A 23,678-nucleotide genomic window follows, 5' to 3' on the forward strand; every position below is an offset into this window, starting at 1 on the left:
GGAAATCAAAGAAATACGGGGAAGAATTTTTTTTAATGACTTGATATGGAGTGAAATGAAGAGAAAAATATTCAAATAGAGGAGAGGGACTACAAGGCCATAATGCCGCATACATTGTCAGATGAGATCTTGGTAGTTCTCTTGGCTTAACTAATTTCCATCTCACAAGGAAGGATTACACGGTGGTGGGGGGTTGGAGGAGGAATTGACTAGAAGTGACCGTGATGTGGGATGTGGGATGAATATAAATAATCGAAAAAGTAAAAGATAGAGGATTGACCACGATGGAGTATGGGACCTGGGACTCTCAGCCACCCGCACAGTACTGGATCACCGGCTTTACTCCTATGGGTGGGATCCGAACCACCGCTCTGAGCTCTGGTCCAGACTTTTTCTAATATGGTGATTGATGAGACCCTCAGTGTTTGTGTTAGACAGGGAGAAATTGAAGAACTGATAAAATTGATCTGTGAGGTAGGCAAGGAGAAAGCTCTGATAGAGGTCAGTTTAGCTCCTTGGTCCCATGCACTGTGGAGGTCTTTCAGTTTGAAATCCAAATTATGTCAAAACCCTGAGGCCCACTCTCTGTGGGAAAATCTCCTGTCAGATTAAATTTCCCTTAAAAATCTATTTATGGGGGCAACTAGGTGGCGCAGTAGTTAGAGCACTAGCCCTGAAATCAGGAGGACCGGAGTTCAAATGTGACCGCAGACACTTATCACTAGGCTAGTCACTTAACCTTAATTGCCTCAGCAAAAAAAAAAAAAAAAAAAAAAAAAAAAAAGATAAATAAATCAAAAATAAAAATCTACTTATGACCCCGCCACACTCACAGCCCTCTGCCTGGTAGTGTCTTCTCCTTACCCCTCCCTCATGAAACGTGGTATCTCCCGCCCCCCGCGCCCCAGGACTGGCGGTTTCCCTCCTGACCCCAATTCTCTCTAGCTAGCTGAATTCTAGGGATGCTAATTCCCTTTCCGAGCATGCCCCTAGCCCATGGGGTGTTTCCTTTCCTAAGTTCCACTAGGAAACCTGCCCTTTCCGTCATTAATTATGAAAGCCCCTTTCCACGCTCTGCCAGCTCTCTTTGATATTCACACTCCCGATGTCATTTAGTCTGCAGTCTGCCCCCCTGAATAAATCTATCTTGGCCAAGAGAACGGCCTTGGTGACTCCTTCACGTGACTGAAGCCCAACTTTCGGTGCTCTCCGGCAGCGTACCCTCGGGTGCCTGTCACCGTTTGGCGCTGCAGATTTGTTACTATTACTTAATTCTTGTTACGAGCGCAGCGCAATATTTGTACAACGCGTCCACGCTGGCAAAGCGCGGAGCACGTCCAAGCCCTTTCTCTCGAGGATGTCAGAGTGCAAGCCCGGGGTCCTCTCTTCAGCAACTCCATCGAGCACCTGCGGCCGGCGACGAGACGTGACGGACATTCCTTTCACGTCCTCGTCCTGCGCGATGACGTCACCACGCCGCCGACGCCCCGCCCGGCCTTTTCCGGCTCCTTCTCCTCTGGCTTCTCTGGGTCAGTCCGGGCTGGCGCGAGTCGGGGTCCTTATCCTGCTGTGGTCGCTTAGGTCCGCGGCCTGGCCTCGGGGGCTGGGGTGACTAGGCAGGCCGGAGGGCGTGGCGTTGGGCCGGGCCTCGTCGGGTTGCGCAGGGCCGGTCCTCCCTTGCCCCTCCCCCCGGGAGGTCCAGCATGGGTCCCGCTGGTATCCGCTGACGGCTCCCGCGAGGGGTTCATTTTTTTGTGTGGGAAGTGGGTGAACCGCGTACGAGAAGCAGCTGACTTCATGCCGCTCCCGAGCTTGGAGGAGGACCAAAAAAAAAAAAAGTCCCACCTGCAAACATTCCGTGTCCTCTTCCTCAGTAGAAACCCTCAGGTATCTCCTCATCCGCAAGTGTTTGGGTGGGTTTTGCTTTTTTAAAAGTCCGCGGACGCCCCCCGAGTAGCTAGTCTCCAGGGTGATCAGATGCAGGACACCGAGGCCGCTCCACGTCCAGCCACGGGTTTTGCTATGCCTCTGAGCTGTGAGGTGAGTTAAAACGTCTAGCCATAAAGAGCCCCTGGTGCTTGTCACGTTCTGGCTGGGGGCCGGGAAGGAGGGGGGGCCGCCCGGAGTCGGAGCTCGCTCTGACCAGCTGCTGCGCGCTGGGTGACAGATGAGCCCACGTGACAGTGAACGCTGACGGATTCTATTTACACCTTGCCAGTTCGCTCTCGGAGACCTCGTCGAATCTTTTTTTACGCGGCTTTGGAAGAGAGTCATATGTTAACGAAGTTTGTGCTCTGACTGGGTTGGCTTTTTAATCGTGTGTTAAGCGTTCCCCGGTTTGGGAATGAATCCTTTTTGATGTTGGGCCCTAATAAAAATAACTAGCGTTTATAGAGCACTTGAAGGCTTGCAGAGCGCTTAACACTTGCCATTTCATTCGATCTCTATTCGAATATATGTATGTATGTTTACGTATGTTATACGTTTGTGTACATAGGTGTGGATATGTATGAGTGTGTGCATACACACATCTACGGCAAGCCTGATATTTTGCAGTAAACATACGAGCGCAACACCCTCCCCTCCTTTTTTTCTTTAAAGTTTCGGGCATTAAAGATAATTATAGACCTTTTACTTCCAGTTCATTACAAATTGCTTATTTAAGAATTGATAGAACTCTTTGTTTGAAAACAGATTTGAAAGTTTTCCAGCTTTTAAATACAGTGTCATCATTGTGATTTATATAATTGGCTTACTTGGTTGAGGTCCTTTCAGAAATAAATACTGTTTTTCATCTCAGAATTGGTCTTCTAGGTCATTTTAATCCTCTAGGCCAGAGTGGGGATATTTTAACTGAAGTAAAGGAACCTCTTTTTGCAGGTTATTAGAAAATAAGTTCAGGTTCACATGTACTATATAAAAGATGTTACTGTGATTTGTGTTTTAAATGTGGGAAAGATGTCTGACATCCGGTTACAGGATTCCCTCTGTGCTCCTCAAACTTTTTAAATAGGGGGCGGGTTCACTGTCCCTCAGACTGTTGGGGGCCGGACTAGAGTAAAAACAAAAACTCACCCTGTCTCCGCCCCTCAGCCCATTTACCATAACCTCAGCACCCGCAGGCCCCAGTTTGAGAACCCCTGCATGTGTCTTTTTAGTTAGTAGCCATTTCGATTTTGGGGACGATTTTTGTGGGAGAGGAGGGGTGAAAATTTGAAATGAACAGATTGTTTCTTCCAATGGATGGTGGAGGTAGGTTTATAATTGTCTAATCTATTTACTTTAGATCAGTGGAAGTCTGCATTGGAGTAATGAGTCAAGATATGGCTTGGCAGAGTATGGGTGGGCTTGAAATTGATTATAGAAAGAAGAATTAAGGAGGTCATACAGGTAATCTAGTGCAGTCCTCTCCCTTTAGATAGAGGGAAATTGAGGCCCAGAAAGATTGTGACTCTGAAAGAGGTTGCAGAGGTGCTTAGGTCCTTTTCCATTAGGCCTACTCATGACATTCAGTGACATGGACACTGCCAGTTCTGTTAGTGTGCTCAGTGCTAAAAAGCCACTCGTTGCTGTTTTAGAGCAAACTAATCTACGTGATTAGGATACCAAATAAATATTTCCAGAATGAATATGTTTTGGTTAGACAGGCAGACACTGCCTTTGCTTATGTGCATTTTTTTCATCATTTTTATCCTTGTGTTTCTCCTTCCCTCCGCCTTATATCCTTCCAAATCTGTTTTCTTTTTTTCCTTTTTTTCCCTTTTTTTAATTAATCCTGGCCTTTATTCATTATACCTATCTCAATAATTTATTAGTATTTGAAAATGTTGTTTGCTGTTAAACCAATGTATATGAGATTTCTCTAATCCAATGACATTATTAACATAGCTGTTACAGTGAGCAATTTAAATATAATAAAATGATTCAAGATGTTACTTTAGTATATATATGCTTGTGTCTGTATATGTACATATAAGACCCTAATTCCAGGTTTCTTTTAACGTGTAAGCATATACACACATAAATAAGATTGACTTTATATTTCATTAAATTGGACAAGGTGAGGAAAGAATCCCTCAAGACTGTCCTTCCTCAGATCTTCTCCCTATCTGTCAGGGCAATTGTACAAAGATTTTGAGCCATACTATTTTCTCTTAAGGGTTTATTTCTGATCCATAAATGGATATCAGAAAGATTTGTTGGGTCCATCTCTGAACTTTCTTTGATTCGTTCACATCTACAAAAGATCTCCAAATTCATACCTTGTGACTAACATGGTAAAGCTGTTGCTTTTTATAATCTTTATACTGTTTAACTTCATTTTAAAAATGAGACATGATCACCTGAACTTTCAGGTAATGATACTGATCTTTTCCAGGCAAGGAAATTTATAGTAATTTTTGACTTCATACTACTCATGTATTGACTATTTTGATCACCTTTCCCTAATATTTCCTGAATCATCTCTTTCTATACTATTATAATGCAGCCTTATTTTCATGTGTGGATTAGAAAACTGTGGAGAGAGTGTCAAAGAAGACACATGGGTTGATCCTGGATGTAATAGAGAACCTTTTGAATGTATTGACTTGAGCAGAGGGGAAAATTATTAGGTCCCAACTTTAGGTAGATCACTTTGGCTGCTTAGTGGGTGGATTGGTGTGGGAATAAACTAAGGTAAGGAGATCAGCCAGGTAAAAAATGAATGTAGTGCAGTAATAGGCAATGGCCTGCACTAGGGTAGCAGCTGTAAAAGTGGAGAGAAGACATGAGAGAAATTGGTGAAAGCAGAAATGACAAGACTTGGCAATAAATTTGGATATTCTTTGTGACTGTTAGTGATGTCTTAGAGAAATGAGAGTGACACAAGAAAATCAGGAAAAAATTCAATAGCATGATAAAAGATACACAAAAAATACTGAAGAAAAGGATACTTTAAAAAACATAATATGGTAAAACAGAAATGGTAAAAGAAGTATAAAAAGCTAATTAGAAGAATGCTTTGAAGAGCAGAACTGGTTAAATGCAAAAAAGCACAGAAATTCACTGAAGAATAAAAACTCTTTTAGAGGTTGAATTGGAGAAATGGAAAAGGAGGTACAAAAGCTCATTGAAGAAAATAATTTCTTAAAAATTGAAATTGAGCAAATGGAAACTATTGGCTTTATGAGAAACCAAGAAATAACAGAACAGAACCAAAAGAATGAAAAAATAGAAGAAAATCTGAAATATCTCATTGTAAAAACAATTGATCTGGAAAATAGAGCCAAGGTTTCATCTTCCAGGAAATTATCAAGAAAAACGGCCCTGATATTCTAGAACCAAAGGGTAAAATAGAAATTGAAAGGATCCACTGAATAAGATCCCAAAATGAAAACTCTTAGGAATATTATAGCCAAATTCTAGACCTTCCAAGTCAAAGAGAGAACATTGCAAGCAGCCAGAAAGAAACAATTCAGTGTTGTGGAAGCACTATAATGATAGCACGAGATTTTGTAGCTTCTACATTAAAGCATTGGAGGGCTTAGAATCTGATATACCAGAGGACAAAGGAATTAGGATTACACCCAAGAATTACCTCCTCACAAAACTGAATATAATCTCAGTGGGGCAAATGAACATTCAATGAAACAGTATTTTCAATCATTCTCCATGAAAAGACCAAAGCTAAATAGAAAATTTGACTTCCAAATACAAGACTCAATAGACGCATAAAAAGGTAAACAAAAAAGAGAAATCACAAGAGATATGATTAGATTAAACTGTTTACATTCTACATGGGAAAATGATACTTGTAACTGCTAAAAACTTTCTCATTTATTGGGGCAGTTTGAAGGCATATGCATGTAGACAGAGGACACAAGTGTGAATGGAATGTGAAGGGATATTAAAAAAATAAAGTTAAGGGGTGAAAGAGGAATGTACTGGAGAAAAGGGAAAGGTAGAATGGGGCAAATTATTATATATAAGAGGAAAGGAAAAGTTTTTACTGTGGAAGGGAAGATGGGAGATAAGGGGTAGGAGTGAGTGAAACTTTCTCTCCAGAATTGATTCAAAGAGGAGATAACATACATACTCAATTGGGTATAGAAATCTGTCTCACGCTATAGGAAGGTAAGAGGAGAAGGGAGGATGATAGTAAGCAAAACACTTTTGAGAAGAGAGAGGAGAGTAAATGGGATGAGAGGGATAGGATTAAGGAAATGCATTTAGTAATTGTAGCTATGAAAAAAACTGAAGCAAGTTTCTCTAATAAAAACCTCATTTCCTTTTTTTTTTTTTTTTTTTGAGTTTAGGATTTTTTTTTAATCTAATATATGCATACATATTTATACAATTATTTTGCTGCACAAGAAAAATCAAATTAGACTGGGAAAAAAATGAGAAAATGAAATGCAAGCAAACAACCACAAAAAGAGTAAAAATGCTATGTTGTGAACTACACTCAATTCCCACAGTCTTCTCTCTGCATGCAAATGGTTCTCTTCATCAACAAGATCACTGGAGGGGCAGCTAGGTGGTGCAGTGGATAGAGCATCAGCTCTGAAGTCAAGAGGACCTGAGTTCAAATCTGTTCTCAAGACACTTAACACTTCCTAACTGTGTGAGCCTGGGCAGGTCACTTTCCCCCAACTGCCTCAGCCAAAAAAAAAAAAAAAAAAAAAAAAAAAAAAAAAAAAAAAAGACAAGATCACTGGAAGTGATCTGAATCATCTCATTGTTGGTGGGTGCTGCATCCATCAGAATTGATCAACTTCTTGTTGCCGTGTCTCCTGGTTCTGCTCATTTCACTTAGCATCAGTTCATGTAAATCTCTCCAGCCTTTCTGAAATCATTCTGCTGACCATTTCTTATAGCACAATAATATTCCATAACATTCACATACCATAACTTATTCAGCCATTCTCCAAATGATGGGCATCCACTCAGTTTCCAGCTTCCAGCCATACAAAAAGAGCTGCCACAAACAATTTTGCACATGTGAGTCCCTTTCCCTCATAAAGGTCTCATTTCTCAAATACATGGAATACTATGTCAAATTTATAGAAAATAGGAGCCATTCCCTAATTTAGAAATGATCAAGAACCACAAACAGTTTTCAGATGAAGTAATCTGTTATGGGCCAGGAACAAGGTACTAAGTGGAATTGAGGAGACTATGGGCCAGAACTCTGAACTTGAAACAAAGGATGCTTACAAGGTACTAAGTGGAATTGAGAAGACAATGGTTAAATCTAGTTTAGCAATGATTTAATCCTACAACAAATAATGGTTTTCTAGTGATATAATGATTGGTGTATGCTCAGTGTGGAGCATTTATAAACTAGGAGCCTTAGCCAGGATGGACATTTGGAGAGAAGGCAAAGGACTGGCAGCAGGAGCTTAAGCTCTCGGAACCAAGGAGAGATAGGCCTCTAGGATAGCTAGCCGGGCCCCAGGAAAGGAGACAAGACTTTGAAGGAGATAATAAAGGATTTGGACTTTTACACAGGGTTTTACTTGTGGTATTAACTGAACAGAAACGAAGACTGCCTCCAGTGACCCCAAGAAAACCTCAACGGGAGAACATTACATTTTAGAGAGAACATTACAGTAATCAAAGGTAGTTATAGCCATATGGGAAGGCTGTTGATTGGAAGAATAAAAATTGAAACAATTCTGAGCTACTACCTTATGACTGGTTAATAGGACAGAAAAATAGAATGACAGTTGTTGAGGGAATGTGGGGAAAATGAGACATTAAGGCACTATTGCTAGAGTTATGAATTGATTCAATAATACCTTAGAGCAATTCAGAACTATGCCTAAAGAGTTATAAAACTATGCATACTTACCCTTTGACCTATCAGTGTTGCTACTAGGTCTGTATGAAGAAAGATAAAAAACAAAAAGGAAAAGGACCTATTATGTATGAAAATATTTATTGCAGCTCATTTTTGGTAGTAGGGAGTTGGAAATTGGGAGGATGCCCATCAATTGGGGAATAGGAGAACAAATTGTTCTGTGTAATTGTGATGGAATACTATTGTGCTATAAGAAATGCTGAATAGGATGTTCTCAGAAAAATATGGAAAAACTTACGTGAGCTGATGCAAAGTGACATGTACTGTGTACAAGGTAACAACAGGATTGTAAGATCAACAGCTGTGAATGACTTAACTATTCATAACAATACAGTGATGTAAGACAATTTTGAAGGACTTATGATGAAAAATGCTATCCATCCCCAGACCAAGAACTGGTAATGTCTGAATGATTGAAACATATTCTTTAAAAAAAAATGCTTTAATATTCTTGAGGATTTTTTTTAAACTTATCTTTTACAACATGACTAATATGGAAATATTATGAACCTTTTGGAATTCTGATTGATTATTACTTTGATCGGAGTTAAGCCTTTGCAAGTTATTTTCTTTATAATATTGTTGTTATAAATTTTTTTTATTAATTTTATAGATTAGAAAATTGTGTTAACTATTCAGAGACCTATAGGTGCCTCATTTCATTCTGATATTTAATGCTTTCCTCACAGCTCCATAAAGGTCAAATAAAAGGCAATCCAAATAAAAAATGAATGAATAGTCATGTTTCTTTGATGATTTTTATTATAATTTTGATATCTTCCAAGAAGTTAGAAAATATAGATAATTAAAAATATAGATAATTATATGTTGGAAATTATTAAGTTAGATACTATTAACAACTGGTGACATTACTCTGTCTTTGATCAATTCTGTTTTCTCCATGAAATTTATATTTCTGCACATAAACATAACTGTTTTTATTATTATTTGATTCTGTTTTTATAAACAGAATCAGAAAAGTATTAGTTGTTATTTTAGGACTTTACCAAAAGCATATTTTTTTTTGGTATTTCTATTTTGTAATGTTTGTTTAAAAAAATTTAAGCTCTAGAATAATAGTTTCTTTTTACTCCTTTCCTTTAGTATGTCATTTGGTACAATGTATATTTGGTCAGATACATATTTTTCCCTACCTTCACTCTTTCTCCTCCATTGAAAAAAGAAAGACAAAATCCCTGTTATGAACATATATGGTCTAGCAAAACAGATTCCTTCATTGGCTAAGTCCAAAAAAAATGTCTCAATCTGTACTTTTGAGTCTCTCAATTCTTTCTGGAAGTGAGTAGCATGTTTTATCTTCAGTTCTTTAAAATTGTGGCTGGTCATTTAATATCTCTTACAAAGCTATGGTCTCTCTGGCTGCTTGTATAAGACTGTCTTTTAGCCTCTTATTCTTAGAACTTTTAAGACTTTTGAGTAGTACATTTCTGTTAGATGCAAATTTTTACAGTCATATAATTTTAGCTCTAAGAAGGGCAATAGAAATCATCTAGTCCAATCCTCATTTTACAGACAAGGAAAGTGAGATTCATTGAGTTTCATTAATACCTAATATCTCTGAGATCACCTTAAAATGACAAAAACATTATATGCCAAGAATATACCACTCTATATGGAACTCTTATGCTTTATAAAATCCCTTTTTATAATAATACTTGTCTCCTTGATAAAAAGTAAGTAGCTAGAAATGTATTAAAAGAACATAGTAAATAATGAATTCTCTATATAATTAAAATGAGAGTATTGAAAATAAGAATGTTATTTGTTGTTATTGGTCTTGAAAAATGTAATTGACTTAATTTTTCATTAAATAGTAACCATTTATCTAACCCATGAATATAATAATAACATAGAATATAAATAATGAATTAAAGAACAATGAAGGGATATTATAGAGTCAAAAAAATAGTGGTTCACCAGGAGATTTTTATCTTATAAAAACTGAATTTAAAATAGGTAAATAGAATAATAATAATAACAATACAATGTAATTTTACCTTTAAGCTCTGAAATCTCATTTAAGTTTTGTCTTTTGTTATTGTTATATATTACATAGTGTAGTATTATCTAATAAGAAAATATTAAAATAAAGTTCTTTCTAAAATTTTCTTTAGTTCATCAAATAACTAAATGGAGTCTGAGCAACTGTTCCATAGAGGTTACTATCGAAACAGCTACAACAGTATAACAAGTGCAAGTAGTGACGAGGAACTTTTAGATGGAGCAGGTGTTATTATGGACTTCCAGACCTCTGAAGATGACAATTTGTTAGATGGTGATGCCTCAGTTGGTAAGTTGAATTTGTAGCTTCTATTTTTTTTTTTTTTTTTTTAATAACTTTTTCTTGACAGAACATATGCCTGGGTAATTTTTTACAACATTATCCCTTGCACTCACTTCTGTTCTGATTTTTCCCTTCCATCCCTCCATCCCCTTCCCTAGATGGCAAGCAGTCTTATACATGTTAAATATGTTATAGTATATCCTAGATACATATATTGTGTGTGTATGTGTGTAGAACTGAACAGTTCTCTTGTTGCACAAGAAGAATTGGATTCAGAAAATAAAAATAATCTGGAAAGAAAAACAAAAATGCAAACAGTTTACACTCATTTCCCATTGTTCCTTCTCTGGGTGTAGCTGATTCTGTCCATCATTGGAACCAAATTAGATCTTCCCTTTGTCAAAGATATCCCTTTCCATCAGAATACATCCTCATACAATATCGTTGTTGAAGTGTATAGTGATCTCCTGGTTCTGCTCATTTCACTCAGCATCAGTTGATGTAAGTCTCTCCAAACCTCTCTGTATTCATCCTGTTGGTCATTTCTTACAGAACATTAATATTCCATACCATTCATATACCACAATTTACCCAACCGTTCTCCAATTGATGGGCATCCATTCACTTCCCAGTTTCTAGCCACTACAAAGAGGGCTGCCACAAACATTTTGACACATACAGGTCCCTTTCCCTTCTTTAGTATTTCTTTGGGATATAAGCCCAGTAGTAGCACTGCTGGATCAAAGGGTATGCAGAGTTTGATAACTTTTTGGGCATAATTTCAGATTGCTCTCCAGAATGATTGGATTCGTTCACAACTCCACCAACAATGCATCAGTGTCCCATTTTTCCCAAATCCCCTCCAGCATTCATTATTATTTTTTCTTGTCATCTTAGCCAATCTGACAAGTGGTTAGTGGTATCTCAAAGTTGTCTTAATTTGCATTTCTCTAATCAATACTGATTTGGAACACTTTCATATGAGTAGAAATGGTTTCAATTTCATCATCTGAAAATTGTCTGTTCCTATCCTTTGACTATTTATCAATTGGAGAATGACTTGATTTCTTATAAATTAGAGTCAATTCTCTATATATTTTGGAAATTAGGCCTTTATCAGAACCTTTAACTGTAAAAATGTTTTCCCAGTTTGTTGCTTCCCTTCTAATTTTGTTTGCATTAGTTTTGTTTGTACAAAGGCTTTTTAATTTGATGTAATCAAAATCTTCTATTCTGTGATCAATAATGATCTCTGGTTCTTCTTTGGTCACAAATTCCTTCTTCCTCCACAAGTCTGACAGGTAATCCTATGTTCCTTTAATTTATTTATGATCTCGTTCTTTATGCCTAAATCATGGATCCATTTTGATCTTATCTTGGTATATATATATATATATATAGTGTTAAGTGTGGGTCCATGCCTAATTTCTGCCATACTAGTTTCCAGTTTTCCCAGCAGTTTTTGTCAAATAATGAATTCTTATCCCAAAAGTTGGGTCTTTGGGTTTGTCAAACACTAGATTGCTATAGTTATTGACTGTTTTGTCTTGTGAACCTAGCTTATTCCACTGATCAGCTAATCTATTTCTTAGCCAATACCAAATGGTTTTGGTGACTGCTGCTTTATAATATAGTTTTAGATCAGGTCAGCTAGGCCACCTTCATTTGATTTTTTTTTTTTCATTAATTCCCTTGAAATTCTTGACCTTTTGTTCTTCCATATGAATTTTGTTGTTATTTTTTTCTAGGTCATTAAAATAGTTTCTTGGGAGTCTGATTGGTTGTAGCTTCTATTTTGGATGATGTATATTGTTTGAAGTACTTATGTGGAAGATTTAATTAATGCTAGATTTTCCAAGAATAAATATTTTACTATTTTGTAGTAGTTCCGAACCTATTTTCAAAACTTAATAATTTTTCCTTTAATTTTAACTTAATTTCATTTTACTTGGTTTATGATATATTTAGAACTTGTGTAATTGGCAAATCTGATAAAATAATAGTTGCTCCTAAACCTTTCATGTTCCTAAACTTTTTTCAGTTGTTCCTAAACTTTTTCTCTCTGAAATTATGTGATTTACTATAGGAGAGAAGTGTCACTGATAGTCTTTTGGGGAATGTAAAGTATAGGGAAGGAATATATTGTGAGGAAAGAGAAATTGATAATTTTGGATCAGCAAAGAGGTACCAAGAATTCCTGGAATTAGCAGCAAGAGTCTATTTAAAGCATCTCACCTTTTTCTGTTGACTGAGATATTGGAGAGGCTATGGAAAGCGTATCATAATGGCAGCTGCTCACAGGCTTCTATCATCTGTAAGACCAACTAGTTGGACATGATTGATCTTTTGTGTAACTCTTGCAATACAGTTAAGGCTTTGGAAACTATCAGTAGGAAAAAGAAGCTCTTTACCCTTGTGTCTTTGCCTTAAGTAGAAGAAGCTAGTGGGGTTGATGGAAAGAGTACATTATTGGCAGAGTAATACTCTTAAAATTTTGGAAATGTTTTAAAAATATTTTGCATTTTTGAAATTTGTGATATTGAGAATAACAAAATCAAAAGTCGTATTAAATACTTTGAACACAAACTTGACGTTTTATACATAGGCTAAAGAAATAGTGGAAAATTATTCTTCTCAAAGATCACAGTAAAGATAACCAATCAGCATTTTCAGAGTCTCAGCTTTGTGTCCTGAACTTTGTGGAGTGCTGGGAACATAAGGACTAAAAAGGAAATAAATTGTAGCTTTACTTGGGGAAGCTCTAGTCCTACTTACATTCTTCAAAGTGGTGAGGTCAGGCAATGTGCATTTAGACAAGTAAACAAAAACACCTTTGAGAGAGGAAGGCCTAGGGAAGAGTACCTGAATTATTCTTTGGAACAACTTTGGAATTCATTGAGGCTGACATAAGGAAAGAGTGAATTTCAGACATGGGGAGTCTCATGTGAAAAGTCATAGAGGCAGGAAATGTACTTGGGAACAGTTAGCAGATTAGTTTGATTGAATTGTGGAATGTATGAAGGGCATTAATATAAAATAAGACTAGTAAAAATGAGTGGCATAGCTAGATTTGTAAAGACCAAACCAATGAGTTTATATTCTATTCCAGAGCTGTATTTTGGAATAAGATAATGATATGGTCATATCTCTATTTTAGGAATATAAAGTTAATAGCATCATGGAGACAAGAGAGACTAGAGATAGGAAAATGGATTAGGAGGCTATTATAATATAGCTGGAAGAGGTTATAAAGGCCTCAACTACCATAATAGTGGAGTGAGTGGAAAGAAGGAAATGGATATAAGTGATGCTGTGCAAAAATGAGCAACTAGATTTATAGCTGTTCATATATAGTAGATGGGAAAGAGGGAAGAAAGATGACCTCAGAGTTCTTAATTTTTTTCAATGTGTTTGTTATCTATTTAACTATAACGTTCTATTTTATTTTTGATGCTATTTTGTGTACAATTCCTTTGATGCATTTTCATTTACTTCTCTTACTCCATAGTAATTTCTGTATTGGAGATTTTCTTTGGTTGACTTGTCATTTTCGTAAGTTGAAATTTCTCATATAAACTAATGGTAATTTTGTTCCTTTTTCAGTATTTCTCTTTATTTTTGAGGAGGATCTCAAAGAGTTTGATTCCTTTTAGATGTCTCTGCATCTTTCTGGAAATTGTCCTTTTTTTCTGGACTATAACTCAAAAGACCCAACTTTTAATCTAAATCTTGTTATTAGCTAGACATAATGGTAAAATTCACTTAATTTTTTTTTGTTTCTTAATTTCCTTATCTGGATTAGAGCAGATAATCTTTAAAGACCCAATTAATCCTAAATGTCTGTGTTGATTCAATGTGGAAGGGGAGACCCAATTTTGTGCAGCTTCAGAGTGTAAGATTAGAATTGATTCTATACAACAACAATTTATTAAGTTCAGAGAATTATATTAATTTGAGGAAAGAGAAAGACAAATGAAATAGTCTGTTTTCCTGGGATCACAGATTTAAGCTCTTGAACATTAGTTGCTTGAAGTGGACTTGGAGCCAGAGGTGATCACTATGTCTCACTATGTAGATAATCAGACAAGCCATTTAACTTCTCTTTACCATTCTCATCTGTAAGGCATAATATTTGCACTTCGCAACTACTTTTTATAAAGCATAAAATTGTATATAAATTTGTTCATAGGCTTATCATTTTTGATCTGGAAGATATCTAAGACATTATATACTCCATTTTCCTCATTTTATGGGTTAGGGAGTGGAATTTTTAAAAGTTAATTGATTCGCATGACTTACAGGTAGTAAGCTCAGGGTAAAGATTCAACCTGAGATCTGGCTCTGAATTCACTTTTTTTGATGAAACTTTATCTCTTAAGAGAATATATTATTGTCATCAAGACTTCTTTAATTATGACATTTTGTTTTTAAACCATTGTACTTTGTTTTAAAAATCACTAAGTTATTTGGTTCCAATAATCTCTTTTTAAAAAAAGATGTTGAAGATATATTTGATGCAGTGCCAGTCTTGAATTCATGTTGGCTCAAACTTTTAAATGCTATATTTTGCATTAAAGAGTATTTAAGTCTTAAGGGGATTTAGATTGTCAGCCCAGTTAAGCTAGTCATTAAAAAGGTCATAAACTACATCACAGGTGTTAACATTTTTTTCTTTTTTTTTTTTTAGCAAGAGTCACCATATAATTTGTATCTTATTGATAATGAAATCAGTATTGTCAAATAGTTATAGTAATACACTCAGAGATGTTTATTTTACTCTTAGAAAAGTTAAAAAGTTTATTGGAGGTAACTTGTATGTGCCCATTGGCAAATGGTATCCATAAGCTCTTCATTTTGGATCATGTTAAGGAAATTTGAGTGTTAATATTTTATATGCAAATATAGTACTCACATTATTTTGCTGAATGATTTGAGGAGGATGCACAATGGGAGTGTTGATATCATTTTACCACCTTCCTTCCTTCTTGTCTAGGGGCATAGGATAGTATAGAGAGTGCCTTAGATTTGGAGTCAGAAGATGTCAGTTAAGACTCCTGGCCCTGCTACTTTTTGTCTTCGTGATATTGGACAAGTCACTTTATTTGCCTCTCTGGATTTGTTTCCTCATCTCTCTGAAAGTGTTAGACTATACATGGACTCTCCCAGCTATAGAATTTTATGATCCTGTAATGTAGTAAATGATACATTCTTGAATTTTCAGAGATTTGTTTTCTTTATGGATATATGAGTAGCTTTTATTGATACCTTTTGTCTTTTCTTCTGTCATTCATTTCCTTTTATCCCCCAGTCTCCATCTTAGTCTCTTCAATATTAATTTCCCATATTTTGTTATCTTTGTCATCTTTGCCAGGCTTTTGGGTATGAGTTAATGTTCTTTTTTTTTTTTTTTTTTTTTTGCCATTAGTGATTTGCTGGCAAGTGTTTTCATGTAAAAATGTATACATATTTTCATAATTTTCACTTCTATTGAAAAACAATTTTTTCATATCCTTTGACCACATATCTATTGGGAATGACTTGCTTTATGTTCTAGTGTCTAGTCCATTCTTTACAGGATGTTTTCTATGCTGTTTTAGAATTCATAATTGATTTCCATATAGCTTGGTTTAGCTCCTTTCTAATACCTTTACCATTTGTTTAATACAAAGATTATTCTTTCTGGTATACTGTAGTCTATACACGGTAGATATTTAATATTTGTTTATTGAAATAATGAATAGCAAAATAAACTGCATTTGAAATAAGTAAATTACTTTTTCCAAAGCTGAGGGATAAAGAACTTGGTATAAATTTATAGACAAACTCTAATAGGATTTCACCTTGCTTATAGTTCTTTTTATGAAGTGGATTGGGGATAGCAATGGGAAGGTCACAGGAGAAATTTTTTATTTTCTTTTTTTTTCCCTGAGGACTTAATCTTATCCAAAAAGAAAAAAAAAAAAAACAACTATTTTTAAATGATAAATAAAATACCTCTCAGAATGGACTCATCCAAAATGATTTCTAAAAATAAAATCTTGGGAGACTTTATGTAAAGGAATATCATCTCAGAATATTACAATATTTTACAGAGCTCAAACTTGAAGTAGAGTAAAATTATAGGCCTATTGGTCTTGCCTCTGGGGGGCATTGTAATATCAATTGTAAAATTACATATTGCTATTACAGGGAGATTTAAGATCATAGGTAATAGTTTTAGAGCTAGAAGAGACATTAGAAGTTACATCTAGTCTAACTTCCTCATTGAATGCATAAAGAAACAGAATCTGAACCCAGGTTCTTTGACTGCAAAGCTGCTGCTTTTTCTGTGACACCATGTTACTACCCTTTTATTTGTTTTAATAAAAAACCTGAAATTTCCATGGTTGACCATAATGGGAAAATATTTACATTGCACTTATATTAGTGGGTATATCACATGTTGTAAATTTGATTCTTAATAATATTGGGAAATTGGCAAAATGTGAAGACTAATATTTGGAAAGACAGTTGAAGTAGATTTGAGCCATTTTTATTGTAGCTCCTGGCTTCAGGAACCAGAGGGAAAAAAATGGGAAGCATGATGTTTAAAAGGTTTGAGAGACATGGTTTCTGGGTAATTAATCATTTTATTAATCATTTTGGCAGATAATTGATAAAAGAGATCAGTGACTCAACCTTTATATATCCTTAGAAGAGTAGATGTTCCTGGGAATGGCAATCAATTCTGGTTAACAATGAGTTAAGAATGAATATTATAATGAGAGGTAAACTTATTCTAAGGAGAGTCTGAGGGATGAATGATCTCAGACTTCTTCCAGCCTCAAGCAATCTAAACAAAGCATCTATACTTCTTCATAAAGGAAACTGTAGCATAGAAGTGGAACACAATTTGCTGGAATACACCTCAGATTAAATTCTTTGTAAGATTCCCCCCCTTCTTCCCCCCCCCCCCCCAGGCTGGGGTTAAGTGACTTGCCCAAGGTCACAAAGCTAGGAAGTGTTGAATGTCTGAGATCAGATTTGAACTCAGGTCTTCCTGAATTCAAGGCTGGTGCTCTATCCACTGCGCCACCTAGCTGCCCCTTTGTAAGATTCTTTAATTGGATTTAATTTCTTCATCTGAAAATTATTCATATTTTGAAATGAAGAAATTAAAGCCATTTCTAGTGGTATGAAAATAATTCACGTAATCACTATTGATCAGAGTAATGCAAATTAAATTAACTCTGAGGTACCACTACATACCTCTCAAATTGGCTATATGACAGGAAAAGAGAGAGATAAATAAATGTTGGAGTGATGTGGGAAAACTGGGGCACTGATTTGTTGTCGGTAGAGTTGAGTTGTGAAGTGATCCAACCATTCTGGAGAGCAATTTGGAATTATGCCCAAAGGGATATCATACTGTGCATACCCTTTGATCCAACAGTGTCTTAATGGGTCTGTATCCCAAAGAGATCATAAAAAAGGGAAAGGGACCTACATGTACAAAAATGTTTGTAGCAGCTCTTTTTATAGTGGTAACGAGCTGGAAATTGAGTGGATGCCCTTTAGTTGGGAAATGACTGAATAAATTATGGTACATGAATGTATTACTATTACTAGTATTACTAAAATACTAATCTATAAAAAGTGATGAACAGATTGATTTCAGAAAAGCCTGGACTTATATTAACTGATGCTGAATGAAGTGAGCAGAACCAGGAGAACGTTGTACACAATAACAAGAAGATTGTGTAATGATCAACTGTGATGTACTTGGCTCTTTTCAACAATGAGGTGATCAAGGCAATTCCAATTGATTAGGGATGGAAAATGTGATCCACATCTGAAGAAAGAGTGAACCATAAAGACTGAATATGGATTGACTGAAACGTATTTTCACCTTTTGATCTGATTTTTCTTGCACAATATGACAAATATGGAAATATTTTAAAAGAATAGTATATAATCAACCTATATCAGATTGTTTGCTGTCTTGGGGAGGAGGAAGGTAAGGGAGGGAAGGAAAAAGTTTTGGAACACAAAAGTCTTACAAAATGAATGTTGAAAACTATCTTTATATGTTTTTGAAAAAAATAAGATACAAAAAGATTTTCTAATTGGGTAGCACAACAACTCTAGATAAGATGATTTAGGTGGGGTAAGTTTTTAGGAAAGGTCAGGTACCTCCCCAATAATTTGTTACTTAATAATCATTTCTCTCAAAAGAATCAGAGTTGTTAAAACCTTGAGGTTGGTGGAATAATAATATACTTTATAGCAAAAACTGATAATTCACTTTTATACAGTGCTTTAAAACTTACTAAGCACCTTTCTCACCACAACTTAATGTTTACTAAAAAGAAAAATAAAAAATATTTTATTTAAAATATCATTTTCCAATGACATTTTCCTGTCTTCTTCAAAAAAAGGATTTCTTGCAACAAACTGAGTAGAATAAATGAACAAAATTGGTTGTATTTGGAAAATCTGTTTTATTCAGCAACTATAAGGAAGGCTAGAAGCATACTTCAAGTCTTCTTACATCACAATTGATCACTGCACTGACCACTTCTGGAGTCAATATTGTTTTCAGCTAAGGATTCAGTGAATAGAATCAAAAAGGAGTAAAAAAGATCTGACCTCAAATATTCTTTTTTTTTTTTTTTCCTTGCTGAAGCAATTGGGGTCAAGTGACTTGCCTAGGGTCACACAGCTAGGAAGTGTTAAGTGTCTGAATCTAAATTTGAACTCAGGTTCTTCTGACTTCAGGGCTCATGCTCTATTGCACCACTTAGCTGTCCCTTTCAAATATTCTTTATGCAAATATTCTGTGACCTAATAAAATCACTTAATCTATTTTCCTCAACTGTAAAATGGGGATAATAATAGCATTATTAAGAAAAATCAAATGAGACAATATTTGTAAATCATTTAGTACCTGGTTAGTTGGTATCATTTAAATGCTTGTTCCCTTCTCTTCCTTTTACATTATTATAAAAATTATTTTTCTGGTTCTTAATTGCTTTTCCTTGGATTGGTTCATGTAAGTCTTCCCTGCAAAAATAATAGCTTTGAGGACCTTATTAAGAAGTATAATCAAGAAATTTATATCTTTTCCTAGTTTCATCTCAAATCTATACAGCTCTGTACCAGAAATTTACAACACACAAGTTGTCACACTGGTTTATGACACTGAGTCCACATTTATTTTATCTATCAGTATCATCATCATTGATCTCAGTTAAATGATCAGCTGAAACACTAGCTTAACTTGCTGCACCTGGTGCGTTAGGGAACCAAATGATGTGATTAGTGGCAGTGCAGAGAGTTAGGGTGTGATACTGGTCCATGCAGATTCTTTTTTTTTTTTTTTTCCCCTGAGGCTGGGGTTAAGTGACTTGTCTAGGATCACACAGCTAGGAAGTGTTAAGTGTCTGAGACCAGATTTGAACTTGGGTCCTCCTGAATTCAGGGCTGAAATTCAGGTGCTCTATCCACTGCACCACCTAGCTGCCCCCGGTGTAGATTCAACGTGAAAGAATTCACAAACCTGAAAAGTTTGAAAAGGGAAGTTTTATTGGCACTGAGAAGTCAGTCCTGGCAAAGAGATAAAGGTCCTAGCAGAGAAATCCTGACAGAGAGATAAAGAGAGGTGTTAACATTGAAAAGAGAATATCTTCACAGCAGGCAGGAGTCTTGACAGGCAACTATGCCAAGAAGAGAAGTTCCTTGACAAGACATTGTCCTGCTTTGGGCTTTGTAACATGCTGTTGTCTCCAGAAGCTGCCGATCGCTATCTGGGAGGAGATCTGCTGTGTCAACTCAAATCTCTCTGACAGATTCTTCTTCCTGTAGAGAGCAGCCTCAAGTCTGGTCCTTTTTCCTCCAGAGCTGCCCTCTTTATCTTCCCAGAGAATGGGCGTGGGATAATGCAAGGGCTTCTGGGAAGAATTACTTCAATCAATGAACTTGCTCCTCCTAAGCATGCAAGCTCTTCCCCAGGAAAGGCCAGAACTAGAGAATTGTCAAGTACCGACTTAGCACTTAGTAAGAACCTAATATCTCATTATCTCATTAGCACTTAGTAAGAACCTAATAGGGCTTCTGCAAATTATGAGTTTAAAATTTCCCTTTTTTTTTTTTTTTTTTTTAATTTTTTATTTTATTTTATAATTATAACATTTTTTGACAGTACATATGCATGGGTAATTTTTTACATTATCCCTTGCACTTACTTCTATTCAGATTTTTTCCCTTCCTCCCCCAACCCCCTCCCCCAGATGGCAAGCAGTCTTATATATGTTAAATATATTACAGTATATTCTAGATACAATATATGTGTGTAGAACCGAATTTTTTGTTGCACAGGAAGAATTGGATTCAGAAGGTAAAAATAACAGTTTACATTCATTTCCCAGTGTTCCTTTTCTGGATGTAGCTGGTTCTGTCCATCATTAATCAATTGGAATTGGATTAGCTCTTCTCTATGTTGAAGAAATCCACTTCCATCAGCATACATCCTCATACAGTATCATTGTTGAAGTGTATAATGATCTTCTGGTTCTGCTCGTTTCACTCAGCATCAGTTGATGTAAGTCTCTCCAAGCCTCTCTGTATTTCTCCTGTTGGTCATTTCTTATAGAACAATAATATTCCATAACATTCATATACCATAGTTTACCCAACCATTCTCCAATTGATGGACATCCATTCATTTTCCAGCTTCTAGCCACTATGAAAAGGGCTGCCACAAACATTTTGGCACATACAGGACCCTTTCCCTTCTCTAGTAGTTCCTTGGGGTATAAGCCCAGTAGTAGTATGGCTGGGTCAAAGGGTATGCACATTTTGATAACTTTTTGGGCATAATTCCAGATTGCTCTCCAGAATGGTTGGATTCTTTCACAACTCCACCAACAATGCATCAGTGTCCCAGTTTTCCCACAGCCCCTCCAACATTCATCGTTATTTGTTCCTGTCATCTTAGCCAATCTGACAGGTGTGTAATGATACCTCAGAGTTGTCTTAATTTGCATTTCTCTGATCAATAGTGATTTGGAACACTCTTTCATATGAGTGGAAATAGTTTTAATTTCATCATCTGAAAATTGTCTGTTCATATCCTTTGACCATTTATCAATTGGAGAATGGCTTGATTTCTTATAAATTAAAGTCAATTCTCTGTATATTTTGGAGATGAGGCCTTTATCAGAACCTTTAACTGTAAAAATATTTTCCCAATTTGTTACTTCCCTTCTAATCTTGTTTGCATTAGTTTTGTTTGTGCAGAAACTTTTTAATTTGGTGTAATCAAAATGTTCTATTTTGTGATCAATAATGGTCTCTAGTTCTCCCTTGGACACAAACTCCTTCCTCCTCCACAAGTCTGAGAGGTAAACCATCCCATGTTCCTCCAATTTATTTATGATTTCGTTCTTTATGCCTAAATCTTGGACCCATTTTGATCTAATCTTAGTATGTGGTGTTAAATGTGGGTCCATGCCTAGTTTCTGCCATACTAATTTCCAGTTTTCCCAGCAGTTTTTGTCAAATAATGAATTCTTATCCCAAAATTTGGGATCTTTGGGTTTGTCAAAGATTAGATTGCTATTTTTATTCACTATCTTGTCCTGTGAACCTAACCTATGCCACTGATCAACTAGTCTATTTCTTAGCCAATACCAAATGGTTTTGGTGACTGTTGCTTTATAATATAGCTTTAAATCAGGTACACTTAGACCACCTTCCTCTGACTTTTTTTTCATTAGTTCCCTTGCAATTCTCGACCTTTTATTCTTCCATATGAATTTTGTTGTTATTTTTTCTAGGTCATTAAAATAGTTTCTTGGGAGTCTGATTGGTATAGCACTAAATAAATAGATTAGTTTGGGGAGTATTGTCATCTTTATTATATTCGCTCGGCCTATCCAAGAACATTGAATGTCTTTCCAATTATTTAAATCTGACTTTATTTTTGTGGCAAGTGTTTTGTAATTTTGCTCATATAATTTCTGACTCTCCTTTGGTAGATATATTCCCAAATATTTGATACTATCGACTGTTATTTTGAATGGAATTTCTCTTTGTATCTCTTGCTGTTGGATTGTGTTGGTAATGTATAAAAATCCTGAGGATTTATGTGGATTTATTTTGTATCCTGCGACTTTGCTAAAATTCTGAATTATTTCTAATAGCTTTTTAGCAGAGTCTTTGGGGTTCTCTAAGTATACCATCATGTCATCTGCGAAAAGTGACAATTTGATTTCTTCATTTCCTACTCTAATTCCTTGGATCTCTTTCTCGGCTCTTATTGCCAAGGCTAGAGTTTCTAGTACTATATTGAATAGTAATGGTGATAGTGGGCAACCTTGTTTCACTCCTGATCTTACAGGGAAAGGTTCTAGTTTATCACCATTACATATGATGTTTACTGAAGGTTTTAAATATATGCTCCTTATTATTTTAAGGAATAGTCCATTTATTCCTATACTCTCAAGCGTTTTTAGTAGGAATCGATGTTGGATTTTATCAAATGCCTTTTCTGCATCTATTGAGATGATCATATGGTTTTTATTAATTTGATTAGTAATATGGTCAATTATACTAATAGTTTTCCTAATATTAAACCAGCCCTGCATTCCTGGTATAAATCCCACTTGGTCATAGTGTATTATCCTGGGGATGATTTTCTGAAGTCTATTTGCTAATATCTTATTTAAGATTTTAGCATCAATATTCATTAAGGAAATTGGTCTATAGTTTTCTTTCTCAGTTTTCGATCTACCTGGTTTAGGTATCAGTACCATGTCTGTGTCATAGAAGGAATTTGGTAGGACTCCTTCAATCCCTATTTTTTCAAATAGTTTACATAGCATTGGAGTTAGTTGTTCTTTAAATGTTTGGTAGAATTCACCTGTAAATCCATCTGGTCCTGGGGACTTTTTCTTAGGAAGTTGGTCTATTTCTTTTTCTGAGATGGGACTATTTAGACTACTTACTTCTTCCTCTGTTAATCTGGGCAAGCTATATTTTTGAAGGTATTCTTCCATTTCATTTAAGTTATCGAATTTAGGGGGCAGCTAGGTGGTGCAGTGGATAGAGCACCAGCCTTGAATTCAGGAGGACCTGAGTTCAAATCTGATCTCAGACACTTAACGCTTCCTAGATGTGTGACCTTGGGCAAGTCACTTAACCCCAGCCTCAGGAAAAAAAAAAAAAAAAAAGTTATCGAATTTATCGGCATAAAGTTGAGCGAAGTAGCTCCTAACTATTGTTCTAATTTCCTCTTCATTAGTGGTGAGTTCACCCTTTTCATTTTCAAGACTATCAATTTGCTTTTTCTCTTTCCTTTTTTTAATCAGGTTTACTAAGGGTTTGTCTATTTTGTTGGTTTTTTCATAAAACCAACTCTTAGTTTTATTAATTAATTCAATAGTTTTTTTACTTTCAATTTTATTAATCTCACCTTTTATTTTTTGAATTTCAAGTTTTGTGTTTGTCTGAGGGTTTTTAATTTGTTCCTTTTCTAGCAATTTTAGTTGT

At 35.7% G+C, this 23,678-nt stretch overlaps 1 protein-coding gene across 3 annotated transcripts in view; it reads left to right on the plus strand.

Moving 5' to 3' along the window:
- Window positions 1–1,902: 1,902 nt before the first annotated feature.
- Window positions 1,903–23,678, plus strand: part of CLCN3 (chloride voltage-gated channel 3) — a 113,498-nt gene continuing 91,722 nt past the window's right edge. For 2 of the 3 annotated variants that reach the window (XM_074276488.1, XM_074276491.1), the window contains exons 1-2: window positions 1,903–2,040; window positions 9,979–10,154. In XM_074276488.1, coding sequence (XP_074132589.1) covers window positions 9,995–10,154 — 160 coding nt within the window. In that variant the 5' untranslated portion in view covers window positions 1,903–2,040; window positions 9,979–9,994. The remainder of the gene's footprint in view (window positions 2,041–9,978; window positions 10,155–23,678) is intronic. The other variant, XM_074276493.1, reaches the window with a different exon arrangement.

Source organism: Sminthopsis crassicaudata, chromosome 6 (genome assembly GCF_048593235.1).
Source record: "Sminthopsis crassicaudata isolate SCR6 chromosome 6, ASM4859323v1, whole genome shotgun sequence".
Classification (NCBI taxonomy): domain Eukaryota; kingdom Metazoa; phylum Chordata; class Mammalia; order Dasyuromorphia; family Dasyuridae; genus Sminthopsis; species Sminthopsis crassicaudata.